Source organism: Plectropomus leopardus, chromosome 13 (assembly GCF_008729295.1).
Source record: "Plectropomus leopardus isolate mb chromosome 13, YSFRI_Pleo_2.0, whole genome shotgun sequence".
NCBI lineage: Eukaryota > Metazoa > Chordata > Actinopteri > Perciformes > Serranidae > Plectropomus > Plectropomus leopardus.
In genome coordinates, this window is record NC_056475.1 from 23,080,500 (window position 1) to 23,108,498 (window position 27,999).

The 27,999-nt window shown below is 35.9% G+C and overlaps 2 protein-coding genes across 4 annotated transcripts in view; one reads left to right on the forward strand and one right to left on the reverse strand.

Annotated features, from left to right (window-relative positions):
- LOC121952544 (serine/threonine-protein kinase PAK 3) overlaps positions 1 to 11,104 on the forward strand; it is a 39,997-nt gene extending 28,893 nt beyond the window's left edge. For both annotated transcript variants that reach the window (XM_042499297.1, XM_042499298.1), the window contains 10 exons: positions 1,292 to 1,447; positions 1,537 to 1,711; positions 2,434 to 2,497; positions 4,505 to 4,553; positions 4,678 to 4,790; positions 5,791 to 5,908; positions 6,096 to 6,195; positions 6,414 to 6,610; positions 8,356 to 8,493; positions 8,690 to 11,104. In XM_042499297.1, coding sequence (XP_042355231.1) covers positions 1,292 to 1,447; positions 1,537 to 1,711; positions 2,434 to 2,497; positions 4,505 to 4,553; positions 4,678 to 4,790; positions 5,791 to 5,908; positions 6,096 to 6,195; positions 6,414 to 6,610; positions 8,356 to 8,493; positions 8,690 to 8,779 — 1,200 coding nt within the window. In that variant the 3' untranslated portion in view covers positions 8,780 to 11,104. The remainder of the gene's footprint in view (positions 1 to 1,291; positions 1,448 to 1,536; positions 1,712 to 2,433; positions 2,498 to 4,504; positions 4,554 to 4,677; positions 4,791 to 5,790; positions 5,909 to 6,095; positions 6,196 to 6,413; positions 6,611 to 8,355; positions 8,494 to 8,689) is intronic.
- Positions 11,105 to 13,056: 1,952 nt separating this feature from the next.
- The window catches only part of LOC121952491 (calpain-5-like), a 30,765-nt gene continuing 15,822 nt past the window's right edge, over positions 13,057 to 27,999 (reverse strand). For both annotated transcript variants that reach the window (XM_042499213.1, XM_042499214.1), the window contains exon 13: positions 13,057 to 13,796. In XM_042499213.1, the coding sequence (XP_042355147.1) occupies positions 13,614 to 13,796 (183 nt within the window). In that variant the 3' untranslated portion in view covers positions 13,057 to 13,613. The remainder of the gene's footprint in view (positions 13,797 to 27,999) is intronic.

Consider the following 27,999-nt stretch of genomic DNA (forward strand, 5'->3'; position numbering starts at 1 on the left):
AAAAACCCTGTTTTAATATGTTATGTATCTCTATGTGCTAGGAGATTAAATCTTTTTAAACAGACTAGTTGTCATTTTCCTTAAAGTCTGGGTAAAGTGAATTCAGAGATTTGTTTCAAAACACATTCTAAATGTTGGTAACTGATTGTTGAAAACATGTTACAAAGACCCTTTACTATATAGTACTAATTTTTTGGGCTGGCCTAAAACCATAGCTGACTGATGCACTGGAGCTGTACTCAGAATAACCCCGCCCCTGACAGTGTAGCAGTATAGAAACGAGAAGCATCATCAGCATAGGCATCCGCTCCTCCAGAGGACAGGCCCCCAGCATTTCAGATCAGAGAATACTGTGCATTTTTCAGGATTTTGAGACCTTCTTTTACATACTTGGCAATTTTTTTGGTAATTCAAATTTGGTCATGTGTTTAATAACACATCTTTCTGTGATGTGACAAACTCAGAACACATTTTAATTATCACGTTACCCGGACTTTAAGAAACCAATATGCATCTTTAATCTGGGAGCATCATTTAGCCCCCTTCCCAACAAGCTATATCAACATGGTTGGTACCATTGATGCCTTCGGTTGTCTAGTTTTACAACATACCACTAGCTTCATGCTTTAAAAATGTAGTGGCCAGTAGTGGCGGACTGGCAATTGTATCAGGGGGGCCATGGCCCCTCCTAGCAACCGCTGGGGGGCGTCACTGAACAGTTTCTCACATTGAAATTCATTCTCATCGTTGACTCATGTCACACTGACCTGACCCCTCAGCCTAAAAACCCTCATGTGAACTGCACTGAATGGCACCCCACACCTCTAACGCTTGTCTCTTTAGCTCTCACTGGACTCATAGTACCTCCCTCCACCGTTAACACAATCGCTCCCAACAGTTTAATCCCATTCACTTTTTTTAAATGATGATCTGTTAAAGGGTATCACAACAAATAAACAGTATTTCGTTAATGTCGACTACATGCTTATTTATGTCACCACTTTAAAATGACATATTGATATGATCTGAATCTGTTGTTTTGTTGATACATTTTAAAAAATGAATTCACCATCACCACAGCTTGTGTGTACGACAGTTTCTTTTGAAACTCAACTGACCAGAACTAAAACTCTGTTCATGGCTGGTTTGAGGTCTGCAGGCTGTGTACTGTGGTAAACTGTGTAAATTTGCTTAACTTGGGGAAGAAATTTCAGGATCTGTACACACTCTTTCCATTCCATGCTTCTACATGGCACATACATCCAGATTCACTTATGTTTCTTCCCACCAGGGCGCCAAAACATCATCGTCAGAGCCGCCAATTGCTCCACCTGTGTCAGAAGAGGAGGATGAGGAAGAAGAAGAAGAGGAGGAGGAGGAGGAAGAAGAGGATGATGACGACGAACTGCCTCCAGTCATCGCACCTCGGCCCGAGCACACCAAATCTGTGAGTTGACACGATGCAGTGGGTCAAGTAATTCCTGCAAATGTAAAAATCGCGTATGCATTTCTTTGACATTTCTTTTCTTCTCGCAGATCTACACGCGCTCCGTCATGGACCCACCAAAGCCACCCACCCCTGTGAAAGAAGTGTTGACTCCTCCAGAGTCGCAAGTCCAGCCGGAGAACACGTCCAACACAATGTACCGGCACACTGACCGCCAGAGGAAGAAATCCAAAATGACAGATGAGGAGATTCTGGAGAGACTCAGTATGTTATAGTTTTATACAGTTTATAAAATCTTCTGATATATAAAAAATGTTTAGTTATGTTATTTAGTTATATTTTTATATGAACTCCGTAAATCATTGTAAAAGCCATCTTTACATTGGTAGAAACTTTTGGGGTGGAGAAATCCTATCTTGATTTTTTTTTTCTTTTTCATTGTAATTTCCCTAAATATTTTTAAATAAAAACATCTGGAGTCTTAAAAAATAAATAAATAAAAACCGTACAATGTGAAGTCCTCCTAGGTATTAAATCCACACATTTCCAAAAACAATACTTGGGACACAACCTCAATGTCCTATGGTTTACGAAACAGTGATTCAGAAGACAGGCTGCATATTTGGTTTACAGTGGCTGTTTGCCATATATTATTTCACTGCACTAATTAGGTATATTGAGAAGAGTTAGAACAGGGAGCACTAATATAATCAGATTTGGACGAAGAAGTACTTTTTCATTGATTGTGTCCTATCCCTTCTCTCCAATGTAACTTCAGCCCAAATGACGAGCATGCACACTGCAGTATAGAGATGCATGCACTCAGACTAGCTGCACTGTGAGGCAGGGTATGTCTGACATAAAAGGACAGAAAAGGTTCAGTGATGATGTTTTTATGTATTTGTGTGTTTGTGTGAAAGCCTTAATGCCTCTGAATGCCCACATTATTTTTCAATCATTGTATATCTGCTTTCTGTCCCATTCAGGGAGTATTGTGAGCGTGGGGGATCCCAAAAAGAAGTACACACGCTTCGAGAAAATAGGACAAGGGTAAGTCCATCTGTGATCATAAACAAGTCGTCAGAGTTATTGAAATAGAGCAATTTCAGAAGCAGTCAGTCTCGCCAGGAGAGATGGAGCTGTGGCGACCACTTTAGTGAGACACAGGCAGAGGGAGGGTTAGGTTGAATGACTGGGAGAAAAATAAGTAGAGGAAATGAGAACTGTATCCTAAAATGGCCAAGGGCCAGATTAGCTCAGCAATCTCTCTCTTCCTCCCCTTCTCTCTCTCTCTCTCTTTCTCACGTTGTCTTTCTGTGTTTTACACGTCTGCACTGATAAAAACTGTGGGGTTGTTATCTGCTCTGACATGCTCACTATTTCCATATTTGATCAGGAAGCTCCTATCTTAAACAGTAGATAACTGTCTATTTACTTTGTGCTGGGGTATCTGTAACTTATTAGTACCAGGAAATGTGCATCATTATTCATAGTGTGTGACAGTACACAGGTGTAGCTGGCAGCAAGAGAAAAGAAGAAAGACTAGAAGCCTGAATTCACAGCTGAGGGGTTTTAGTATCATGAGTTTCACTTCCAAATAAGGACAGAATGGCTGCACACTATTCAGTTGACCAGCTATTGTAAAACCATACTTTCTTTCTGATCTTTGTGTTCATCACTATTAAAGGAATATTTCACCATGCAAATGACCATTTTCGTTGAATTCATTTAGAAAACTTTGTTTTTCTCTAATGCCTCCTTGGTGAAGAAAGAATTCAAAAAATAAGAAAATTCTTGAGTTCAACAATAGCAAAACTATATCCAAACATCCACTTAGAGATGATAACACAGCTCGTGCAGTATAATTCAAGTTTCATTTATCCAGTCATATGCTCAATACTTTCCAAACAGCCAGCCTTTTCTTAAGGGGCACTGAGATGCAACTAAAATTGATCAATGGTTTTTTCAAAGCCAGACTCCCTAGACAAAATCAGTAATTTTATCTCACTGAACACAGAAGCTGCTGGTCCACATCTGCCTCAAATAGCTTGTGTTATTGTGTGACTTTGGTGTTTTAAAGGGTTCGTTTGGATTCACCTAAGTCACACAACAACACAAACCAACCACCTCATTGAGGTGGAGGTGGATCAGCAGCTCCTGCGTTCAGCTTGGCTAAATTACTGTTTTTTCAAAGAAGAGCATATATATATAAGTTTGACTTTCAGTTCAGTTTTCTTGCAGAAAGTCTGTTTGGGAGGTACTGAGCATACAACTGGATAAATGAGACTTGGATAATACTCCACAAGTTGTGTGAGAGTATGTAAATGGACGTTTTGATATAATTTTGCTATTAAATGCAGACTCCTATGACTTCAATAGATTTCATTCACTCTGAAGGCATGGGGAAAAAAACAAAATTTTCTTCACAAATTCAACGTTACACAGGGCAAGTAATTGATATAAAAATAATCATGTGGGCGTTGAAGTCCTCCTTTAATATAGTTTATTATAAGTTAAGTTTGTGTGATAACACTAACACATAGACTTCATAAATAAAGAACCAAGAAGAACTCATAAAGCCTCTGGCATCAAGGGTAGCCTGTTTTACGCTGAGGCTCCACTGTGGTATTTTGTTATTTTATGACATCATTTTAGCTAGTGATGAGCTGGAGTATCAAAGGAATAAATCTGTTGCTAGGCCAACATACTAACTCCAACTATGTTATTTTACCCCAGCAGTGGGGTTTTATTGTTAAGTTAAATCAAGTTATAATAGGCCAGCAGTCTGTAAGCTGACTGTTAAGCAGTAAATCTGATGGCTGCAACTAAAAATTGGTTCTCATTTTGCTGAAGTATAAAAGTCTAATTTTTAAGACCTTGTGCTGTACAGACAAAATAGTAATCATATGAAAACACCAATTAGTATGGGTTCAAAGCAGATTCGCTGAATGAGGAACTTTTATGTAAAATGAAATACGTTTTTTTACAAATATCAGTGTCACATAAATAACATAAATAGTGTATCATTAACGTGATTTTGATCTTTTGTTACACCAGAGCGTCGGGCACTGTGTACACTGCCATCGACATAGCAACTGGCCAAGAGGTGAGTCTGATTCTAATGTTGATCATATCACATTCACACACTCCACATTATTATTTTTTCCTTACAGCGCTATCAAGCCGCCTCCTCTTGTTCTGAGCCACAAATTCCTTGCCTGTTTTCACAGGTGGCCATCAAACAGATGAACCTGCAGCAGCAGCCCAAGAAAGAGCTGATCATCAATGAGATCTTGGTGATGAGGGAAAACAAAAACTCCAATATAGTGAACTACCTGGACAGGTCAGTTTTCAAATGCAAGGTCACATTTCACACAAAGCGAGGTCAAGGCTTATGAGTGATTATTTGTGCCTCCAATTGGCATTTTCAAATACCTTTCTTTGTCCAACCAGAAGCCCAAACCTGAAGCTATTCAATTTCTTGTTATATGTATTATTGAGAAATAATGAGCAAATCATCACATTTGGAAAGTGGGAGTCAGCAAATTCTTTGTACTTTTCAGAATCAGGTTTTATGTCACTTCTATAATACACAAGGAGCATAGATGGAAGCGAAATAGCATTCTCCACAGATCAGGGTAAGATTTAAAAAATACAAAAGACACATTTAAAAACATAAAAAAACATTTAACAAAGTGCTGATGCATTTATATTTTGCTTGATAAAGGGCAATTATTTGAACGTCAAAGTTGCTGTCACTTCATTTTCTCCAACAATTCAAAGGTATATAGCACAGTTATATAGCGTTTGCTGCATATGTTAAATCATTTTTTGATTCTCTAAGATGGTTAAACACAAATAATCTTGTACAGCAGTATGAACGTATTTGGTGGTAACTTGCCCGTAGCAACTAACATGTGGTCTGAACTTGGACAAGGTCAGTGTTGTTACCATAATGACATTGAAGGATCCTCCGAGCCTGCTTCTCAGATCCTTTTCCTTTTGCTTCATCTTCTTCCTCTTTTTGCCTTTTAATGGTGGTCAGCTTTCATCATCTGGTACATGACTGCCACCTACTGTTCAAAATCATAGAGAAGAGTTCAACTGACTCAGTTTCCATCATATTTTTAGCATCTGTTCCACTCAGCTCTGATTTCATGACATTGATTTTTCTGCTGTAGTTCACAGCTGGCAGTAACATGCTCGAGCACCTGCTGTGTGTTGTAATTAACCAGCATGCCTACTGTCAATTATTGATTTTTCTAAGCAACAACTGAACTTAAATCTGAAATGCTTGTCTAACTTAAACTGTATTTTCCTTTCTCGTTTTTTTGTTTTGTTAGTTATTTGGTAGGAGATGAGCTGTGGGTGGTGATGGAGTATTTGGCCGGTGGCTCATTGACAGATGTAGTGACTGAGACCTGCATGGACGAGGGCCAGATTGCTGCAGTCTGCAGAGAGGTAAGACGCCAAGTTTAGACAACAGCAGTGCCACCCACGACTTCTGTGGCTATGATGAGCCGACCCTCACATTTACACTTCACCCGGCCGGGAGAAAAAAACATCCAAATATGTGTGTACTGCAGGCTTCCCTTTGTGCATGCATATGTCTATAAGATACAATTTTAAGCTTTTTCTCTCTCATCAGTGTCTTCAAGCCCTGGACTTCCTACACTCAAACCAGGTGATCCATAGAGATATAAAAAGTGACAACATCCTCTTGGGTATGGACGGATCCGTCAAGCTCAGTAAGTTTTCACTTTTTTGTTGTTTAAACCCTTGGCTGTTATGGGCTGGAATTAAAGTAAAAAGCAAAGATTTATGTTGAGAGAGATGGTAGTGTGCTTTATAAAAGACCACTTAAATTATATATGGGGAAATGCCAAGTCAAACTGTGTGTTTAAAGTGATAATGCTGAATGCAAACAAAGAATATAACACACCACTACACTTCTCTCCCTCTGCAGCCGACTTTGGCTTCTGCGCCCAGATCACTCCAGAGCAGAACAAGCGCAGTACGATGGTGGGAACGCCCTACTGGATGGCACCAGAGGTGGTGACTCGGAAGGCGTATGGCCCAAAAGTGGATATCTGGTCTCTGGGGATCATGGCGATAGAGATGGTGGAGGGAGAACCGCCCTACCTGAATGAGAATCCACTCAGGGTAAAAAGACACTAAACAACACTCTTATACTTTAATGAAATCATTTCTACTGATTTCCAAAACCACTTTTATTTCTGGCCCCGAAACCATACATCCATGAAACCATGGATGTATAAAGACACCTGGATACAGTGTTGGAGACGAGGCAGCGCTCATTCCTATGACAATTGCTCAGTGGTGCTTGAAGCAAAAATGGATCAGCTGCTGTGTATAAAATTACCCGGGTGATTGGCACTGCTTCTGCACTGTGTGCCCTTAGTGGTGATAAAATGATTCAGTCGTGGGGCTCCTCTAGACTTTTCAAATGTTACTGCACCGAATGGATTCAATTATGTTAGTAAAGCAAGTTATTCCACGGGGATTGTGGCACTCAAAACATTTATCCACCAATTTACTAACGCCTCTATTGCTTTGTAAATTAATTGAAAAAAGTATTTTTCAGACATAGAGCATCATTTGACGGTGTAATTACACTGTTTGGCCACTATGAAATCTTCACTTTCTGGGGGGCTGCAAAAAAACGTGTCTGTTTCACTCCAAACTACACGGTTAGGTTTGAGAAGACATCATGGTGTGGCATCAGTTAATACTTTTATCACTAATGTAATGTGAAATATGTCATCTGATGTATGTCATATACGATACACCACATGTAGCATGCTACACACACTAGCATACTAGGCTATAGCGATGCACCCACAGCCTGCAGATTGAGTGTGTTTAGGTGATTCGGGTGAGCTTGTTAGAAAATATTGGCGTTTTTTCTTCGGTTTGGATAATATGGTGACAAAGCAGCATTCTGAGTAAGTTGTTATAATTTACAGAGAGATTGTGCAATAATCCAGTTTACATCCTCTCTCCCCCACTCTGTCTCTCTGTCACAAAACAAGCAGCTTTCTCATCAGTGCTGCTGCACTCAGCCTTTCTGATTCGGCTTTTGATTAGGAAAATTTGGCCAACATATTTAAATCGATCTTAATGTCCCGCTAAAATATTTCAATTACATAGGCCTAACACTGTATCATTACAGCAAGCAAGAGTCTCTCTGTCCACACTGAATATGTTAATTATGCACCTCCGTAACATCATGTAAACACATCATGTAGCTTATCAGCTGTGTGCACGAGATCATACTTCAGACGTAACCACTTAAAAAATGGCTGAATACGTGCTGTCTTTCTGTCATTTCTACTTTTTAAAACAAGAAAACACACACTTTACATTGTGATATTAATGGAAATGACATACAATATAGCCAACAGCAAGCAGGCCATTATCAGAAACTATCAGGTTTGCGGTTTAAGTTTGTGTTATTGAGTAATACATATGTGTGCGGGTGCGGCGGGCGGGTTGGCTCTCATTGTGGGCTGGATTGGGTTGAGTTTTAAAAAACCCTGCCCCGCACATCACTTTCTGGGCTGCATTGTTTTTAAAAGGAGTTAACACTAGTCAAACACTAGTCCCCTGGATAAAATTCCTGTGTTTGTTCCACCACCCCTTCGGCCCACCCCGTAAGGGCTTCTTTGATATATGCACAACTTGCACAGACTTTGTTGCTAGACACATCACTTCCTCCTTTTCTCCTGTAATAATGACCACGGCCTTCAGGTGGCACTACCTTACAATAAATGTAAGTATTGTTTGTAATAAGGTGTTTGCACAGTTAACCTTTGAGGTCGTTTTTTTGGTGTGAGACAGCAGGAAAACACAGGACTCATGTCATGCCATGTCATCCATTTTTCCAGGCGCTGTACCTGATAGCTACCAACGGGACTCCAGAGCTGCAGAACCCAGAGAGGCTGTCATCTGTGTTCAGAGACTTCCTCAACCGCTGTCTGGAGATGGATGTGGACCGCAGAGGCTCAGCCAAGGAGCTGCTCCAGGTAAAACTAGATCCTCAATAAAGGGTGCTTGCTAATTATTATGCTAGATAACAATAATAATGACACAAGGTGCCTTGCCTCCTGCGCACTTGCCTCCAGCAGATGTCACTGAAACATCACTACTTTTTCTAATTCTGTGCACACATCTGTCTTTGGTTCCATGTCTTAAGGTTGTTTTTTTTTCCATCTTCAACAGCATTCCTTCCTAAAGCTGGCGAAGCCTCTATCCAGCCTGACGCCTCTGATTGTAGCTGCGAAGGAAGCCATAAAGAACAGCAGCCGCTAGGGTGTGCCCTCTGTCCCCACCCGAGGCTGGAGCCCTGCCTGTGATGTGTGCGTTCATGGGGGCAGGGGCTTGGGTGTATAGGTGGTGGGTGACGTGACAGTGACAGCACAAGGAGGAAGGGGGATTTGTGTGACTTACCCTGGCAGCACAAGGACAAAAGACCCCCAGGCCTCGTATGTAGGACGGACATCTGGCCTCGCAGCCTCTCGGCCCATGCTGCTGAAAAAGACCTTGCCTCCTCGTTTACTTCTCCAGCACTCTGTACAAGTAGAGCAGTCCATCACAAGTATGCGTGAGTATATGTGTGCGTGTGTGTGTGTGTGTGTGCGTGCGTGCGCCTGTGTGTGTACCAGCTGTGCACATCTCTTTGTGTCATATGTCTTGTTTGGCAGCAGTCGCTCCAGAAAAACCAAGAAATAAGGTGAAAAAATCAAAAAGAACGTGTGCCCATTTTCAAGAAGAGACTTGAGAAGCGAGGAGTATGTGAATCCTTCCCCGCCCGGCTTTAGGCTTGGTTTTCCTTCCTCTAGTCCCTCCATGGAGCACAATCAGGCCACACTTGCACCTGCAGTGACCAGCTGATGTGAGAGAGTGACTCTGGGACCCATCCTTTGCCTGCATGACAATGGCTCTGTGGAGAAACACCATTACTCTTCTGTCACATCTCGAGGTGGCATATATGTGTATGTATGTGTGTGTGAATGAGTGTAGGGGTGCAGCTACAGGGGAATAAGTCAGGAATAATTTCACATGACCTATGCCAGCTTTAAACATCCTTCATCAGTCTGAAGAGATATGGTTCCCGTATTTCATTCGAGCCAACGTCTTTCACACAGTCTCTCTCATACAGTAGAGTCACCGGTGTCACCTGCAGTTATTTATTGCATAATCTCCCCCTGAGAGTGGCTATATGTTATTAGATTTAATGTTTGTGCATATAAAACATTGACTTTGTGACTCAACTGTAGATCAATTGTGCAAATATTTTAATTTCAAACTTATAATATACATGCTATACATATTTTCTTAAAAATTTCAAGAGGAAAGTGCTGTCATGTTTGTAGTTCGAGACATTGATTGCACAGACATGGAGATGAAGTGTCGCGCATTTAAATCAACACTTGTTACTGAACACGAATCCCGCACACATGTATTCCATCTGTGCAGGAAAGGATCAGAAAGACTACAAAATAATGCCAGCTTCATAACTAATGCAAGCATTTATATACGAATTCCACAGATAATTCTAACATAAATTGTAGCATTTAATATGCACAAGCATCTCATATAGAATAACACACAGATGTACGGTATGTGTGGCATTTGGTAATAGGCGTAGACGATTCAACATCTATCTTAAAGGTTCAGTGTGTAGGATTTAAGGGCATCTAATGGCAGAAAAGGTATATAATATTCTGAGGTGTGTTTTCATGAGTTTATAATCACCTGAAACTAAGAATTGTTGTGTTGCCATTACATCAGAATGAGCAATTTATATCCACATACAGAGCAGGTCCTCTTCCATGGAGTCCACCACGTTGTTCCTACAGTGACAAACCAAACACTGGCTCTAGGGGCCGTTTCTGTTTTCATGTTTTTGTGTCTGCCACCATAGTTCTACAAGCTTGGCACACGGGAGAAGTTTTAGTTCTTCATCACTAAATGCCACTTAATCCTACACACTACCTTTAATTGCTGTCAAGCCCTTGTTTTTCATTATATCTGCCAATTAGGTATGAAATAGATGGAAAATACTTGTTCAGAGACTCAACAGAAATATGAATGTTTTCACTGAAATATTTATAGAGTGAGGGATTGTCCTTTTTAAGGTGCTGGCACACAGCATTACAGCTTATCAAATAAGATTTTTTTCTACAGGAGCTGCAAACAGAAGGTCTTGTAATTATGTACCTACAGTGAGATGAAGGTCTAGTGCCACACATTGTCAGTTTCTCATAATGCATCACTGTGACCTTAAACCTTAAGCAGAAAAGATGCCTCTTGACAAAAAGCAGGTAAATTTTCAATCCAAATTGTCAGTCTGAACAAAAAATTGTGACAAAACATGGAAAGCCATTTTCATAATGTAATTATGAAATTATGTTATTATTTAGGTAGTTATTCGTGGTCACAGCTTTCTCAAATAATTTTGATGCTAAACTTTTAAATATGAATATGGAAACGTAAGATGCAGATTAACCCCTTGAATCCCGGATCAACATCGCTTTTCATGCACTGCGTCCAGACACCTTTCTCGAGGATTTAAACCTTTGAACCCTGGTTTGATTTCTTCTTTGAAAACATGAGCTAAAAGTCAATGAGCAACTTGAGCAATCTACTTTTTAGTAGATTTAGATTAAAAAAAAAACTTAAAAGATAGGTCAAATGTCCAAAATACTATATTTATATTGACATAATAACATATTTAAAATTATGTTACAGAATTCTTATTTTTAAGCACTTTTTTAGGTCTTTGCTTGTATTGTTTTCTGCTAATTTTTAGGTACATTTTTTGTAACATTTGACTAATTTCTTGCTAAATTATGGGCCATTTCTTTTTAAGCTTCTCGTTGCCTTCTTTGAAAAGAATCAAGCCAATTTGCTCAGGTTTCAAAGGGTTAAAGAAAAATGAGTTCCCCCCTTTTTTTTTTCCAAAAAGTCATGTTAAGACTGAAGTGGTCTTATTATCTTACATTGCAGGTACATTATAAAACTGTGACTTTATATGTTCGGAATAAATGCCAAAATAAAGTCTAACCTGTTTGTTCAGGTGAAACATCCAAGTCTAATGAGGCAGTGGTTGTCCTCCTCGTCCACCTGTCCCCTCCCCGTCGTCTCCTTTTTAAGCTGCTCATTCAGTGTCCTTTTGTCTTTTAATGGCGTCTTATGTGTCTTCTTTCGTATGATCTATACGTTCTGTAGTGAGTTTTTGGGCAGATCAGAGAGGGGGGATGTTATCCAATGAGCAAAGTCGTGGCGTGGGTGCCGTTTTATGATTGTACCTTGTTCCTAATGAGAACTGAAATCTGTAGTTGAGGTCCAATATTGTTTGCTAACATTTCTTTCATTCCTGGTTAGCGTTTAAACTCATTCCTGTACAGAAGTTATCTATTCTGTGTCTGTATTTTTGGTAGCTTCGTCAGGCATTTCCCACGTAGCATCCCTCTGTGTGTGAGCGTGTGTGTTTGTGTTAGGGGGCTACCTCAATCTGCACTAGAAGATGCCTCACTCGTGTTGTCCACCTTGACTTTGAGGTGCAGGGTAGCTGCTTAGTCATATTGTACCTCCATTGTACAGCAGATGTACAGAAGATGAAGGATGTTAGACAGGAGGATGCAACAGAATCCATGCATGTAAAACAAAACTATACACTGTATCTCATCTTCAAAATAGGTTAAGATTGTTAGGATATGTATGTATGTATGTAAATATGACGGGAAAACACCCCCTTTTTTCAGAATTATGTAACTTAAAATGACAATATTCAGGTTGCTCTATGGTATGTATCAATAAATGTTTTGCACCCTGGAAATCAAAAAAAAAAAAAAAAAGACGAAGAGAAAAACAAACACGCTGTCTCCGCACTCCTGGATCCGGCTCTCCTGTTTGGGCTTTATCGGACACTCCTTCAGCCGATGAATGCAGCGCTCTGTGTGCGGGCCCACACAGTCTGTCCACTGCTGAGTGTTAGTACGTGTATGTGTGCGTGCGGTAGGTGTGGGTGGCCTGACAGGAAGCTTCGCCGGCACCTGGGACGTTTGGCCTCTGCCCCCATGTACAGGTCTGAACTATGAGCACAAAAAGGTGAATTTCGGGACAAGAGACGCCACTGCTGACGTGCCCCTTTTCCTGTGGTTGCTCCTGTACATTCCTATCTTCTGAATGTGTAAACCTGTACACGTGGTGTGAAAATTCCTCTATTAATGTGTATCAAGAGAATGGAACAAAGACAAAAAATGTTACTTTTTAAATTATTATTATCATTATTATTATTATTATTATTACTCTTATTATTGTCTAGCTTTGTAAAAACTGCTGATCCATCTGGCATACCTCAGCAGGCCTTTCCCCATCTTTGAAAAAGGACAAACAAGTGACGGGGAAATGAGGTTTTGGATAAACTATTTTTAATTGTGGTTGAAGCAATAGACTTTTTGAACTTTGAATTGTGCATGGCTGTGTCTTGAGTGTAAAAAAAAAAACAACAAACAAAATATTGCAGTTTGGGAACTGGACTGAAATAAAAAGAGAGAGAAAACCAGAGTTTTTGCAGCACTTGACATGTTTTTAATGACATTCAGAGCTTTGCATTTTCTTAACAATCGTAAAAATAAAACATGATGATATGAACTGATAGAAGAAAGGAGGTTGCATGAAAGAAATAGATGTATTGTTTATCTGTTGTACATTTTGTAAGTTGTTTTGCATAAATGTTTCTGTAAAAGACAAAATTATAGCTGATGTATGTTAAGACTCACAGTATATATAGTGTAACATAAAATCAGGAATGATATCGTATGCAACTTGCAAAACGTCAATATAAAAATATTTTATGTTACACAAAGATGATTTAAAAGAAGTAAAGATAGAACAATTGCATAAACATGAAAGGAACTGACATTCAGTCCGCCCTGCTCACCTCTCAGCTTTGCAAACAATTCACCGACTTACAAATAAAAGGGTTAAATCATACAAGCATGGACATCTAGCGACACAAAACAGCTCAAACCATAGCTGTATTTGGTGCTTTGTTGATGCAACATGCCAAGTAAGATGTTCACCTGATTGTTTGGCATTGAAAAAAGATTCAGCCCTCTCTTAGGCCACTGATAGATCACATGGCTGTCAGCTGAGTGGAGGTGACGACCCTAAGGGTGATGGTACCGGGCATCTCGTCCGCCATCTGCCGTCCTCGCTTCCTCAGCTGAAGCCTCTGAGGGTTAAAAGTGTCCTTCACTGAACCGGACAGAACCACTTGGCCCATAAACTCATCCTTCACTGCATTGCTGTTCCACACCTGACAAAGACAAACCAGTGTTAAATGTAAGGAAGCCCACTGTGTTTAGCGACAATCTCATGCAGCATTACATCTGTCAACTGACCACTATTTGAGCTTTTCTAGTGAATGGATTCAATCTGTTGATGTTACTGACATACTGTACGACAGCTTTTTTAAAAGGATTTTATCAGTGACATAATATGGCATACTTTTTGAACATTTATATGGTTTTTTGATCGACACTATACAATGATTTTTTTTTTCAGATTTTTTGAAAGATACAATATACTATGACTTTATGTTTTTTAGTGATAATATGTTTTTATCAATTTTTGAATTACAAACTATTTTATTATGTTTTTATGATATTTTGCACAACATAGTACACTATGACTTTTTATGCTACTTTGGAAGACAATATAGTATGACAATTTTCACGCCATTCAAGACATAAATTGTAGCACTTAATATGTATAATAGACTATACTATTACCTTGATACAGTTTTGGATAACAAACTATAGTATTTGAGACTTTGTTTGCTATTGTGGATTACATACTATGTTAGGACTTTTTTAATGCTTTTTTTTAATGCTTCTCTTAATGCTCTTCTCTAGGACATATTAGTCATACATAAGGTATGACTTTTTATGCTTTTTTTGACTACATACAATAGTGTGACTTAATTTTTTAATACTTTTCTGGCAGACATACTATATTGCAACTTTTGTGCTATTTTGAATGGCAAACATCAAATATTATGTATGTGTAAATATTGGTGAAGTAATATCATTTTTTTCTTTTTTTTCTGCAATTTGTTGATACACATACTATACTATGACTTTTTTTTAAATCAGTTTTTGGACATCATATTTTACTATGACATTTTTATCAATTTTGAGACGACATACTTAAGTATGACATTTTGATGAATTTTTGGACCAAATACTGTACTCTGACGTTTTGATCAATTTTTGGACGATATACCATACTTTGACATTTTGATTAATTTTTTGACATAATATACTATGGTGTTTTGATCAATTTTTGGACCACATACCCAAGTAAGACATTCTGATAAATTTTTGGACCACATCTTATACTATGACATCAAAAAGTTGGCTGGAAACAACATTTTATAGCTTGTATTTACATGTCATAGTATACAGTGTTGGAAAAAAAGAGCAAAAACATCATAATATAGCATGTCGACAAAATGGCTGAAAACACCAATGTACAGTATGTTGAAAAACATCAAAATTTGACGTAAAACTATTGTCTGAAAACGACTTAAGATAGCTTGTAGAGTCACGTCATAGCATGCAATGTCAAAAAAAAAAGTCAAAAACGTCATAATTTAACATGTTGAAAAACTGGCCAAAAATCACATACTATAGTATGGCAAAAATGTCAAATTTTGACATCTCTCAAAAAATGGCTAAAAACAACATATTATAGCTTGTAGTAATGTGTTATATTATGAAAAGTGGAAAGAACGACCACAAAAAAGGGCAATAACGTCATAATTTAGCATGTTGAAAAAAACGCAAAAAATCACATACTATAGTATGGCAAAAATGTCAAATTTTGACATGTCTCAAGAATGGCTAAAAAACAACATAATATAGTTTATAGAGACGCGTTATATTATACAAAGTGAAAACAAAGGCCAAAAAAGAGCAAAAACGTCATAATTTAACATGTTGAAAAAATCGCAAAAAATCGCATACTATAGTATGGCAAAAATGTCAAATTTTGACATCTCTCAAAAAATGGCTAAAAACAACATATTATAGCTTGTAGTAATGTGTTATATTATGAAAAGTGGAAAGAACGACCAAAAAAGGGCAATAACGTCATAATTTAGCATGTTGAAAAAAACGCAAAAAATCACATACTATAGTATGGCAAAAATGTCAAATTTTGACATGTCTCAAGAATGGCTAAAAAAACAACATAATATAGTTTATAGAGACGCGTTATATTATACAAAGTGAAAACAAAGGCCAAAAAAGAGCAAAAACGTCATAATTTAGCATGTTGAAAAAATCGCAAAAAATCGCATACTATAGTATGGCAAAAATGTCAAATTTTGACATCTCTCAAAAATGGCTAAAAACAACATATTATAGCTTGTAGTAATGTGTTATATTATGAAAAGTGGAAAGAACGACCAAAAAGGGGCAATAACGTCATAATTTAGCATGTTGAAAAAATTACAAAAAATCGCATACTATAGTATGGCAAAAATGTCAAATTTTGACATCTCTCAAAAATGGTTAAAAACAACATAATATAGCTTGTAGAGACGCGTTATATTTTACGAAGTGAAAACAAAGGCCAAAAAAGGGCAAAAACATCATAATTTAGCATGTTGAAAAAAAATCGCAAAAAATCGCATACTATAGTATGGCAAAAATGTCAAATTTTGACATCTCTCAAAAATGGCTAAAAACAACATAATATAGCTTGTAGTAGAGATGCGTTATATTATACAAAGTGAAAACAAAGGCCAAACAAGGGCAATAATGTCATAATTTAGCATGTTGAAAAAAACGCAAAAAATCGCATACTATAGTATGGCAAAAATTTCAAATTTTGACAAGTCTCAAAAATGGCAAAAAACAACATAATATAGTTTCTAGAGACGCGTTATATTATACAAAGTGAAAACAAAGGCCAAAAAAGGGCAATAACGTCATAATTTAGCATGTTGAAAAAAACGCAAAAAATCGCATACTATAGTATGGCAAAAAAGGTCAAATTTTGACATGTCTCAAAAATGGCTAAAATCAACATAATATAGCTTGTAGAGACGCGTTATATTATACAAAGTGAAAACAAAGGCCAAAAAAGGGCAATAACGTCATAATTTAGCATGTTGAAAAAAACGAAAAAAATCGCATACTATAGTATGGCAAAAATGTCAAATTTTGACAACTCTCAAAAATGGCTAAAAACAAAATAATATAGCTTGTAGAGACGCGTTATATTATACAAAGTGAAAACAAAGGCCAAAAAAGGGCAATAACGTCATAATTTAGCATGTTAAAAAAACGCAAAAAAACGCATACTATAGTATGGCAAAAATGTCAAATTTTGACATCTCTCAAAAATGGCTAAAAACAACATATTATAGCTTGTAGTAATGGGTTATATTATATGAAAGGTGGAAAAAACGACCAAAAACGGGCAATAACGTCATATTTAGCATGTTGAAAAAATCGCAAAAAATCGCATACTATAGTATGGCAAAAATGTCAAATTTTGACATCTCTCAAAAATGGCTAAAAAACAACATGATATAGCTTGTAGAGACGCGTTATATTATACAAAGTGAAAACAAAGGCCCAAAAAGGGCAATAACGTCATAATTTAGCATGTTGAAAAAAACGCAAAAAATCGCATACTATAGTATGGCAAAAATGTCAAATTTTGACATCTCTCAAAAATGGCTAAAAACAAAATGATATAGCTTGTAGAGACGCGTTATATTATACAAAGTGAAAACAAAGGCCAAAAAAGGGCAATAACGTCATAATTTAGCATGTTGAAAAAAACGCAAAAAATCGCATACTATAGTATGGCAAAAATGTCAAATTTTGACATGTCTCAAAAATGGCTAAAAACAACATAATATAGTTTATAGAGACGCGTTATATTGTACAAAGTGAAAACAAAGGCCAAATAAGGGCAAAAACGTCATAATTTAGCATGTTGAAAATATCGCAAAAAATCGCATACTATAGTATGGCAAAAATGTCAAATTTTGACATCTCTCAAAAATGGCTAAAAACAACATAATATAGTTTCTAGAGACGCGTTATATTGTACAAAGTGAAAACAAAGGCCTAATAAGGGCAATAACGTCATAATTTAGCATGTTGAAAAAAACGCAAAAAATCGCATACTATAGTATGGCAAAAATGTCAAATTTTGACATCTCTAAAAAATGGTTAAAAACAACATAATATAGCTTGTAGAGACGCGTTATATTATACAAAGTGAAAACAAAGGCCAAATAAGGGCAAAAACATCATAATTTAGCATGTTGAAAAAAAAAACGCAAAAAATCGCATACTATAGTATGGCAAAAATGTCAAATTTTGATAACTCTCAAAAATGGCTAAAAACAACATAATATAGCTTGTAGAGACGCGTTATATTATACAAAGTGAAAACAAAGGCCAAAAAAGGGCAATAACGTCATAATTTAGCATGTTGAAAAAATTGCAAAAAATCGCATACTATAGTATGGCAAAAATGTCAAATTTTGACATCTCTCAAAAATGGCGAAAAACAACATAATATAGCTTGTAGAGACGCAATATATTATACAAAGTGAAAACAAAGGCCAAAAAAGGGCAATAACGTCATAATTTAGCATGTTGAAAAAAAAAACGCAAAAAATCGCATACTATAGTATGGCAAAAATGTCAAATTTTGACATCTCTCAAAAATGGCTAAAAACAACATAATATAGCTTGTAGAGACGCGTTATATTATATAAAGTGAAAACAAAGGCCAAATAAGGGCAATAAACGTCATAATTTAGCATGTTGAAAAAATCGCAAAAAATCGCATACTATAGTATGGCAAAAATGTCAAATTTTGACATCTCTCAAAAATGGCTAAAAACAACATAATATAGCTTGTAGAGACGCGTTATATTATACAAAGTGAAAACAAAGGCCAAATAAGGGCAAAAACGTCATAATTTAGCATGTTGAAAAAAAACGCAAAAAATCGCATACTATAGTATGGCAAAAATGTCAAATTTTGACATTTCTCAAAAATGGCTAAAAACAACATAATATAGCTTGTAGAGACGCGTTATATTATACAAAGTGAAAACAAAGGCCAAAAAAGGGCAAAAACGTCATAATTTAGCATGTTGAAAAAAACGCAAAAAATCGCATACTATAGTATGGCAAAAATGTCAAATTTTGACATCTCTCAAAAATGGCTAAAAACAACATATATAGCTTGTAGTAGATGTGTTATATTATGAAAAGTGGAAAACAAAACGACCAAAAAAGGGGCAAAAACGTCATAATTTAGCATGTTGAAAAAAACGCAAAAAATCGCATACTATAGTATGGCAAAAATGTCAAATTTTGACATCTCTCAAAAATGGCTAAAAACAACATATTATAGCTTGTAGAGACGCGTTATATTATACAAAGTGAAAACAAAGGCCAAATAAGGGCAATAACGTCATAATTTAGCATGTTGAAAAAAACGCAAAAAATCGCATACTATAGTATGGCAAAAATGTCAAATTTTGACATCTCTCAAAAATGGCTAAAAACAACATAATATAGCTTGTAGAGACGCGTTATATTATACAAAGTGAAAACAAAGGCCAAAAAAGGGCAATAACGTCATAATTTAGCATGTTGAAAAAAACACAAAAAATCGCATACTATAGTATGGCAAAAAATGTCAAATTTTGACATCTCTCAAAATGGCTAAAAACAACATAATATAGCTTGTAGAGACGCGTTATATTATACAAAGTGAAAACAAGGGCCAAATAAGGGCAATAACGTCATAATTTAGCATGTTGAAAAAAACGCAAAAAATCGCATACTATAGTAGTATGGCAAAAAATGTCAAATTTTGACAACTCTCAAAAATGGCTAAAAACAACATAATATAGCTTGTAGAGACGCGTTATATTATACAAAGTGAAAACAAATGCCAAAAAAGGGCAATAACGTCATAATTTAGCATGTTGAAAAAAACGCAAAAAATCGCATACTATAGTATGGCAAAAATGTCAAATTTTGACATCTCTCAAAAATGGCTAAAAACACAACATAATATAGCTTGTAGAGACGCGTTATATTATACAAAGTGAAAACAAAGGCCAAAAAAGGGCAATAACGTCATAATTTAGCATGTTGAAAAAAACGCAAAAAATCGCATACTATAGTATGGCAAAAATGTCAAATTTTGACATCTCTCAAAAATGGCTAAAAACAAACATAATATAGCTTGTAGAGATGCGTTATATTATGAAAAGTGAAAACAAAGGCCAAAAAAGGGCAATAACGTCATAATTTAGCATGTTGAAAAAATTGCAAAAAATCGCATACTATAGTATGGCAAAAATTGTCAAATTTTGACATCTCTCAAAAATGGCTAAAAACAACATAATATAGCTTGTAGAGATGCGTTATATTATACAAAGTGAAAACAAGGGCCAAATAAGGGCAATAACGTCATAATTTTAGCATGTTGAAAAAAAAAAAATAAAAAAGACGCAAAAAATCGCATACTATAGTATGGCAAAAATGTCAAATTTTGACATCTCTCAAAAATGGCTAAAAACAACATAATATAGTTTGTAGAGATGCGTTATATTATACAAAGTGAAAACAAACGGCAAAAAAGGGCAATAACGTCATAATTTAGCATGTTGAAAAAAACGCAAAAAATCGCATACTATATAGTATGGCAAAAATGTCAAATTTTGACATCTCTCAAAAATGGCTAAAAACAACATAATATAGCTTGTAGAGACGCGTTATATTATACAAAGTGAAAACAAATGCCAAAAAAGGGCAATAACGTCATAATTTAGCATGTTTGAAAAAATTGCAAAAAAATCGCATACTATAGTATGGCAAAAATGTCAAATTTTGACATCTCTCAAAAATGGCTAAAAAAACATAATATAGCTTGTAGAGACGCGTTATATTATACAAAGTGAAAACAAATGCCAAAAAAAGGGCAATAACGTCATAATTTAGCATGTTGAAAAAAAATCGCAAAAAATCGCATACTATAGTATGGCAAAAATGTCAAATTTTGACATCTCTCAAAAATGGCTAAAAACAACATAATATAGCTTGTAGAGACGCGTTATATTATACAAAGTGAAAACAAAGGCCAAATAAGGGCAAAAACGTCATAATTTAGCATGTTGAAAAAAACGCAAAAAATCGCATACTATAGTATGGCAAAAATGTCAAATTTTGACATTCTCAAAAATGGCTAAAAACAACATAATATAGCTTGTAGAGACGCGTTATATTATACAAAGTGAAAACAAAGGCCAAAAAGGGCAAAAACGTCATAATTTAGCATGTTGAAAAAACGCAAAAAATCGCATACTATAGTATGGCAAAAATGTCAAATTTTGACATCTCTCAAAAATGGCTAAAAACAACATATTATAGCTTGTAGTAACGCGTTATATTATGAAAAGTGAAAAGAACGACCAAAAAAGGGCAAAAACGTCATAATTTAGCATGTTGAAAAAAATGCAAAAAATCGCATACTATAGTATGGCAAAAATGTTAAATTTTGACATCTCTCAAAAATGGCTAAAAACAACATATTATAGCTTGTAGAGACGCGTTATATTATACAAAGTGAAAACAAAGGCCAAATAAGGGCAATAACGTCATAATTTAGCATGTTGAAAAAAACGCAAAAAATCGCATACTATAGTATGGCAAAAATGTCAAATTTTGACATCTCTCAAAAATGGCTAAAAACAACATAATATAGCTTGTAGAGACGCGTTATATTATACAAAGTGAAAACAAATGCCAAAAAGGGCAATAACGTCATAATTTAGCATGTTGAAAAAAACACAAAAAATCGCATACTATAGTATGGCAAAAATGTCAAATTTTGACATCTCAAAAAATGGCTAAAACAACATAATATAGTTTGTAGAGACGTTATATTATACAAAGTGAAAACAAAGGCCAAATAAGGGCAATAACGTCATAATTTAGCATGTTGAAAAAAACGCAAAAAATCGCATACTATAGTATGGCAAAAAAGTCAAATTTTGACACAACTCTCAAAAATGGCTAAAAACAACATAATATAGCTTGTTGTAGAGACGCGTTATATTATACAAAGTGAAAACAAATGCCAAAAAAGGGCAAAAACGTCATAATTTAGCATGTTGAAAAAAACGCAAAAAATCGCATAGTATAGTATGGCAAAAATGTCAAATTTTGACATCTCTCAAAAATGGCTAAAAACAACATATTATAGCTTGTAGTAATGTGTTATATTATGAAAAGTGGAAAGAACGACAAAAAAGGGCAATAACGTCATAATTTAGCATGTTGAAAAAAAACGCAAAAAATCGCATACTATAGTATGGCAAAAAATGTCAAATTTTGACATCTCTCAAAAATGGCTAAAATCAACATAATATAGCTTGTAGAGACGCGTTATATTATACAAAGTGAAAACAAAGGCCAAAAAAGGGCAATAACGTCATAATTTAGCATGTTGAAAAAACCCCAAAAAAATCGCATACTATAGTATGGCAAAAATGTCAAATTTTGACATCTCTCAAAAATGGCTAAAAACAACATAATATAGTTTGTAGAGACGCGTTATATTGTATACAAAGTGAAAACAAGGGCCAAAAAAGGGCAATAAAACGTCATAATTTAGCATGTTGAAAAAAACGCAAAAAATCGCATACTATAGTATGGCAAAAATGTCAAATTTTGACATCTCAAAAATGGCTAAAAAACAACATAATATAGTTGTAGAGATGCGTTATATTATACAAAGTGAAAACAAAGGCCAAAAAAGGGCAATAACGTCATAATTTAGCATGTTGAAAAAAAACGCAAAAAATCGCATACTATAGTATGGCAAAAATGTCAAATTTTGACATCTCTCAAAAATGGCTAAAAACAACATAATATAGCTTGTAGAGACGCGTTTATATTATACAAAGTGAAAACAAAGGCCAAAAAAGGGCAAAACGTCATAATTTAGCATGTTGAAAAAAAATCGCAAAAAATCGCATACTATAGTATGGCAAAAATGTCAAATTTTGACATCTCTCAAAAATGGCTAAAAACAACATAATATAGTTTTGTAGAGACGCGTTATATTATACAAAGTGAAAACAAGGGCCAAAAAAGGGCAATAAAGTCATAATTTAGCATGTTGAAAAAAAACGCAAAAAATCGCATACTATAGTATGGCAAAAATGTCAAATTTTGACATCTCTCAAAAATGGCTAAAAAACAACATAATATAGCTTGTAGAGATGCGTTATATTATACAAAGTGAAAACAAAGGGCCAAAAAAGGGCAATAAACGTCATAATTTAGCATGTTGAAAAAAACGCAAAAAATCATCGCATACTATAGTATGGCAAAAAATGTCAAATTTTGACATCTCCTCAAAAATGGCTAAAAACAACATATATAGCTTGTAGAGACGTTATATTATACAAAGTGAAAACAAAGGCCAAAAAAGGGCAATAACGTCATAATTTAGCATGTTGAAAAAAATTGCAAAAAATCGCATACTATAGTATGGCAAAAATGTCAAATTTTGACATCTCTCAAAAATGGCTAAAAAACATAATATAGTTTTGTAGAGACGCGTTATATATATATACAAAGTGAAAACAAAGGCCAAAAAGGGCAATAACGTCATAATTTAGCATGTTGAAAAAACCCCCAAAAAAATCCCATACTATAGTATGGCAAAAATGTCAAATTTTGACATCTCTCAAAAATGGCTAAAAACAACATAATATAGTTTCTAGAGACGCGTTATATATTACAAAGTGAAAACAAAAGGCCAAATAAGGGCAAAAACGTCATAATTTAGCATGTTGAAAAAAATCGCAAAAAATCGCATACTATAGTATGGCAAAAATGTCAAATTTTGACATCTCTCAAAAATGGCTAAAAACAACAACATAATATAGTTTGTAGAGACGCGTTATATTATACAAAGTGAAAACAAAGGCCAAATAAGGGCAATAAACGTCATAATTTAGCATGTTGAAAAAAAACGCAAAAAATCGCATACTATAGTATGGCAAAAATGTCAAATTTTGACATCTCTCAAAAATGGCTAAAAACAACATAATTAGTTTGTAGAGACGCGTTATATTATACAAAGTGAAAACAAGGCCAAAAAAGGGCAATAACGTCATAATTTAGCATGTTGAAAAAAAACGCAAAAAATCGCATACTATAGTATGGCAAAAAGTCAAATTTTGACATCTCTCAAAAATGGCTAAAAACAACATAATATAGCTTGTAGAGACGATGTGTTATATTATGAAAAGTGGAAAGAACGACCAAAAAAAGGGCAATAACGTCATAATTTAGCATGGTAAAATAATCGCATAAAATCGCATACTAAAGTATGGCAAAAATTTCAAATTTTGACATCTCTCAAAAATGGCTAAAAACAACATAATATAGCTTGTAGAGACGCGTTATATTATACAAAGTGAAAACAAAGGCCAAAAAAGGGCAATAACCTCATAATTTAGCATGTTGAAAAAAACGGCAAAAATCGCATACTATAGTATGGCAAAAATGTCAAATTTTGACATCTCTCAAAAATGGCTAAAAACAACATAATATAGCTTGTAGAGACACGTTATATTGTACAAAGTGAAAACAAAGGCCAAAAACGTCATAATTTAGCATGTTGAAAAAAGCGAAAAATCACATACTATAGTATGGCAAAAATGTCAAATTTTGACAGTTCTGAAAAATGGCTAAAAACAACATAGCTTGTAGAGACGTGTTATCACATGCAAAGGGGTAAAAAGGCCAAAAAAGGGCAAAAATGTCATAAGTTAACTTGATGAAAAAATCGCGACAAATCACATACTATAGTATGGTAAAAATGTCAAATTCTGACATGTCCCTAAAAGGGCTAAAAATGCCATATTATAGCTTGTAGAGATGCATAATAGTATACAAACTGGACAGAAAAGCCAAAATAGGCCAAAAACATCACAATTTAACATTAATTTGATATTTCTCAAAAATGGCTAAAAAAGACATATAATAGCTTGTATAGCCACGTCATAGTATACAAGATACACATAAATGAAAACAGAGGCCAAAAAAAGCCCAAAACTTTATGAGTTAGCATGTTGAAAAAACTGTGAAAAATCGCATGCTATTGTATGGCAAAAATGTCAAATTGTGACATGTCCCAAAATTGGCTCAAAAGCATTTATTATAGCTTACAGAGACACGCCATATCATAGCATGTTGGAAAAAAAGGGCCAAAAAAAGCCAAAAAGTCATAATATAGCATGTTGCAAAAATGAATGAATAGAATGGCTAAAATATGAAATTTTGACATGTCCCAAAAATGGCTGAAGACTTGCCATAGCATAGCGTTTTGAAAGATGGGCCAAAAAAAAAAAAGCCAAAAACTCATAATATTGCATGTTGAAAAATGGCCAAAAATCACATACTATAGTATGGTGAAAAATCTTAAATTTTGACATCCCATAGTATGGAATATTGCAAAAAGAACCAAAAAGACCATAAAATGGCCTGTCAAACATACCACCCAAGAAGCCATACAATAGTATGGCGAAAAATGTCAAAAATGAATTGTCCCAAAAACAGCTGAAAACCACATAAAATAGCTTGCCCAGACAGGCCATTGCATAGAATGTTGCAAATAGAGCCAAAATCACCATTAAAAAAAGCATGCTGAACAATGACCCAAAATGCCATACAATAGTATGGTAAAAAATGTCAAAAAAATTACGTCTCAAAAACAGCTGAAAACCACATAAAATCGCATGCTGAGACACGCCTGCCTGTTGTAAAAATGGGCAAAAACCCCATAATATAGCATGTCCAAAAAAAACAGACAGAAAATACCACACTACATGTCGAAAAATGTCAAAATATGACGTCCCAAAAACAGCTGAAAACCACATAAAATAGCATGCCCAGACATGCCATAGCATAGGTTGTTACAAAAACAACAAAAACATATATAGCATGTTGAAAAAAGGCAGAAAAGGCCATAGTATAGTATGGCGAAAAATATCTAAGTATGACATATCCGAAAAACAGCTGAGCTGAAAAACACATGAAACTGTTGCACAAACGGCCAAAAACACCATAATATAGCATGTTGAACAAATGACCATGTTACGTAATTGAAGCTTCTTAATGATGACAGAGCCCGTGTCTTTCATTTTGAACCTCACCCTTCATTTATTGAAATAAACACACTGCACTGAACACAAGTCTGGTGTTGACCTTGACTTCACATCAAGCTAGCATTAAGTAAAAAAAAAAAACAGAACTTCCTGGGATTTCAAAATAAAAGTAATTTCAGAATAAAAGCATTTCCTGTCTGGGTAAATATTTAACCCCAAGTAATTGCAGAAGCAAATCAATTAACATTTCATGTAAATAATGCATTAACTGTGTTCTAATTACCTTAACATGAAATGATTCATTTATGTGTAACATAAATTGTTGTTCAAGAAAACAATTCACAACATCCTCCGTCCCAATGAACAACAGTTTATCACTATAAGCTCAACTATCTTAACTTATTTCTAATGGATAAATCAAATGAACAGATGTCCTAAACAAACTTCATGTAGAAGTACGAACATTAAAAGAACGACTGAGTCCATCTCTCCCTAGAAACAGCTCTGTGATCCTACCCAGTTTCCAGGTCTGCCTGGGCATGTTATCTTCTCCAATCAGAAAGACGTCTCCCGTCTTCAGCTCAGTGGGTGCGGGTGTCTTGCTCTTGTGCACTGATTCCAAGTCCATCAAGTAATCCTTTTTCCAGCTGGACCAAAAGTTTGTAAAGAGTCCCTGCAGGTACTTCAATCTCCGACTCATGTCCTCTCTGCTCACATTAGTTGACTGAGATGATGCAGGCAAGTTCTTTGGTGGTAATAGTATTGTCAAAAATCCACAAGCTTATATTTGAATCAAGAGCACAGTGTTTTCATTTGAGAGCGCAGTTTTTTAAATCAAGCACACAATTTTTTACTTAAGAGGAAATTATCTCAATTTGAGAGCACAATATTTTAATCCGAGCACACAGAATCCTTCCTGCGTACTCTCAATACTTTACTCACACTTTCAAATACACTTATTTCTTTTCTCAAGACTGTACTGTTACTCTTAATACTGCTTACTCTCCATACCGCACGCTTGGACTCAAATACACTGCCTCGCTACACGGAAAGTTTTCCCTCGCTTCAAAACCTAGGTCCTCGCTTACAGATTTTTCCTCCTCTCCACGGACCATTTCTCCTCTCACCACAAATCTTGATTTGAACCCACAAATATGAATGGTTTTCTGATTTTTGCCAATGGAGTTATCTCAGCTCATGTATTTGAGTGCGAGCGTGCGGTATGGAGAGAAAGCAGAGTACAGCATTGAGGAAAGGCACAAGTGCATTCGAAAGTGTGAGTAAAGTACTGAGAGTATGCAGGAAGGATTCTGTGTGTTCAGATTAAAATATTGTGCTCTTGAACTGAAATAATTTCCTCTCAATTAAATTGCGTGCTTGATTTAAAAAACTGAGCTCTCAAATGAAAATACTGTGCTCTCGATTCAAATATAAGCTTGTCGATATTTGACAGGAAAATTACTCCATAGTAAAGAGGTGAGCCTTTCTCCAATGAGGAAATGAGAAGGTGTGAGTGGCTGAGGCTCCGATGCATCACTGAGTACATACATATGAGAGAGGCCTGGAGCTAAACACAGTCTCTACCTCTGTAAGCATCGTCAGCAACTCCTCAAAGTTCAATAAAGTCTTTCCCAGGACCTTCTTCAGGCACGCCTTTAAAGATCTCACAAGTCTTTCCCAAAAGACACCCCACCACGCAGCTCAGCAATAAACTTCAATGTGATCCCTTTGTCATCAAAGAACCTTGTGAGCTCTGGTTCTCCGAGTGACTTCCACAGGTCTTTCGGGTCTTGGTCTGCTCTTTTGAATGTTTTGGCATTGTCTGAGTAAATAACTCTGCATAGCCCTTGCCTAGCGATAAATCTATTTAATGCTACAACAAAGTTTTCAGTAGTCTGATCTGAGACTAACTCGAAATGCAATGCTCTGGTGACAGCACATGTGAACAGTGCAATATATGCCTTTTTAGACTGACCAGTTCATTTGGCATGTAATGGTCCTGCAAAATCTACCCCAGAAACTTCAAAGGGCTGAAACTCTGTGATTCTGTCTCTGGGTAATGCAGCTGTAACCTGCTATGCTTGTTTCACCTTCAGTTTCCCACACTGATAGCATGATGAGACCATGCGCTTAACAAGCCATCTGCCCCTCAAAACCCAGTATCTCTCCCTCACTTGTGCTAGAGAATCTCAGAGTGCATCGCTCTCTCATGACAGTCCTGAACTAATAGATCAGATAATCTGTGATTTGTGGGTAGCACCCATGAATGCTTCTCTCTGAA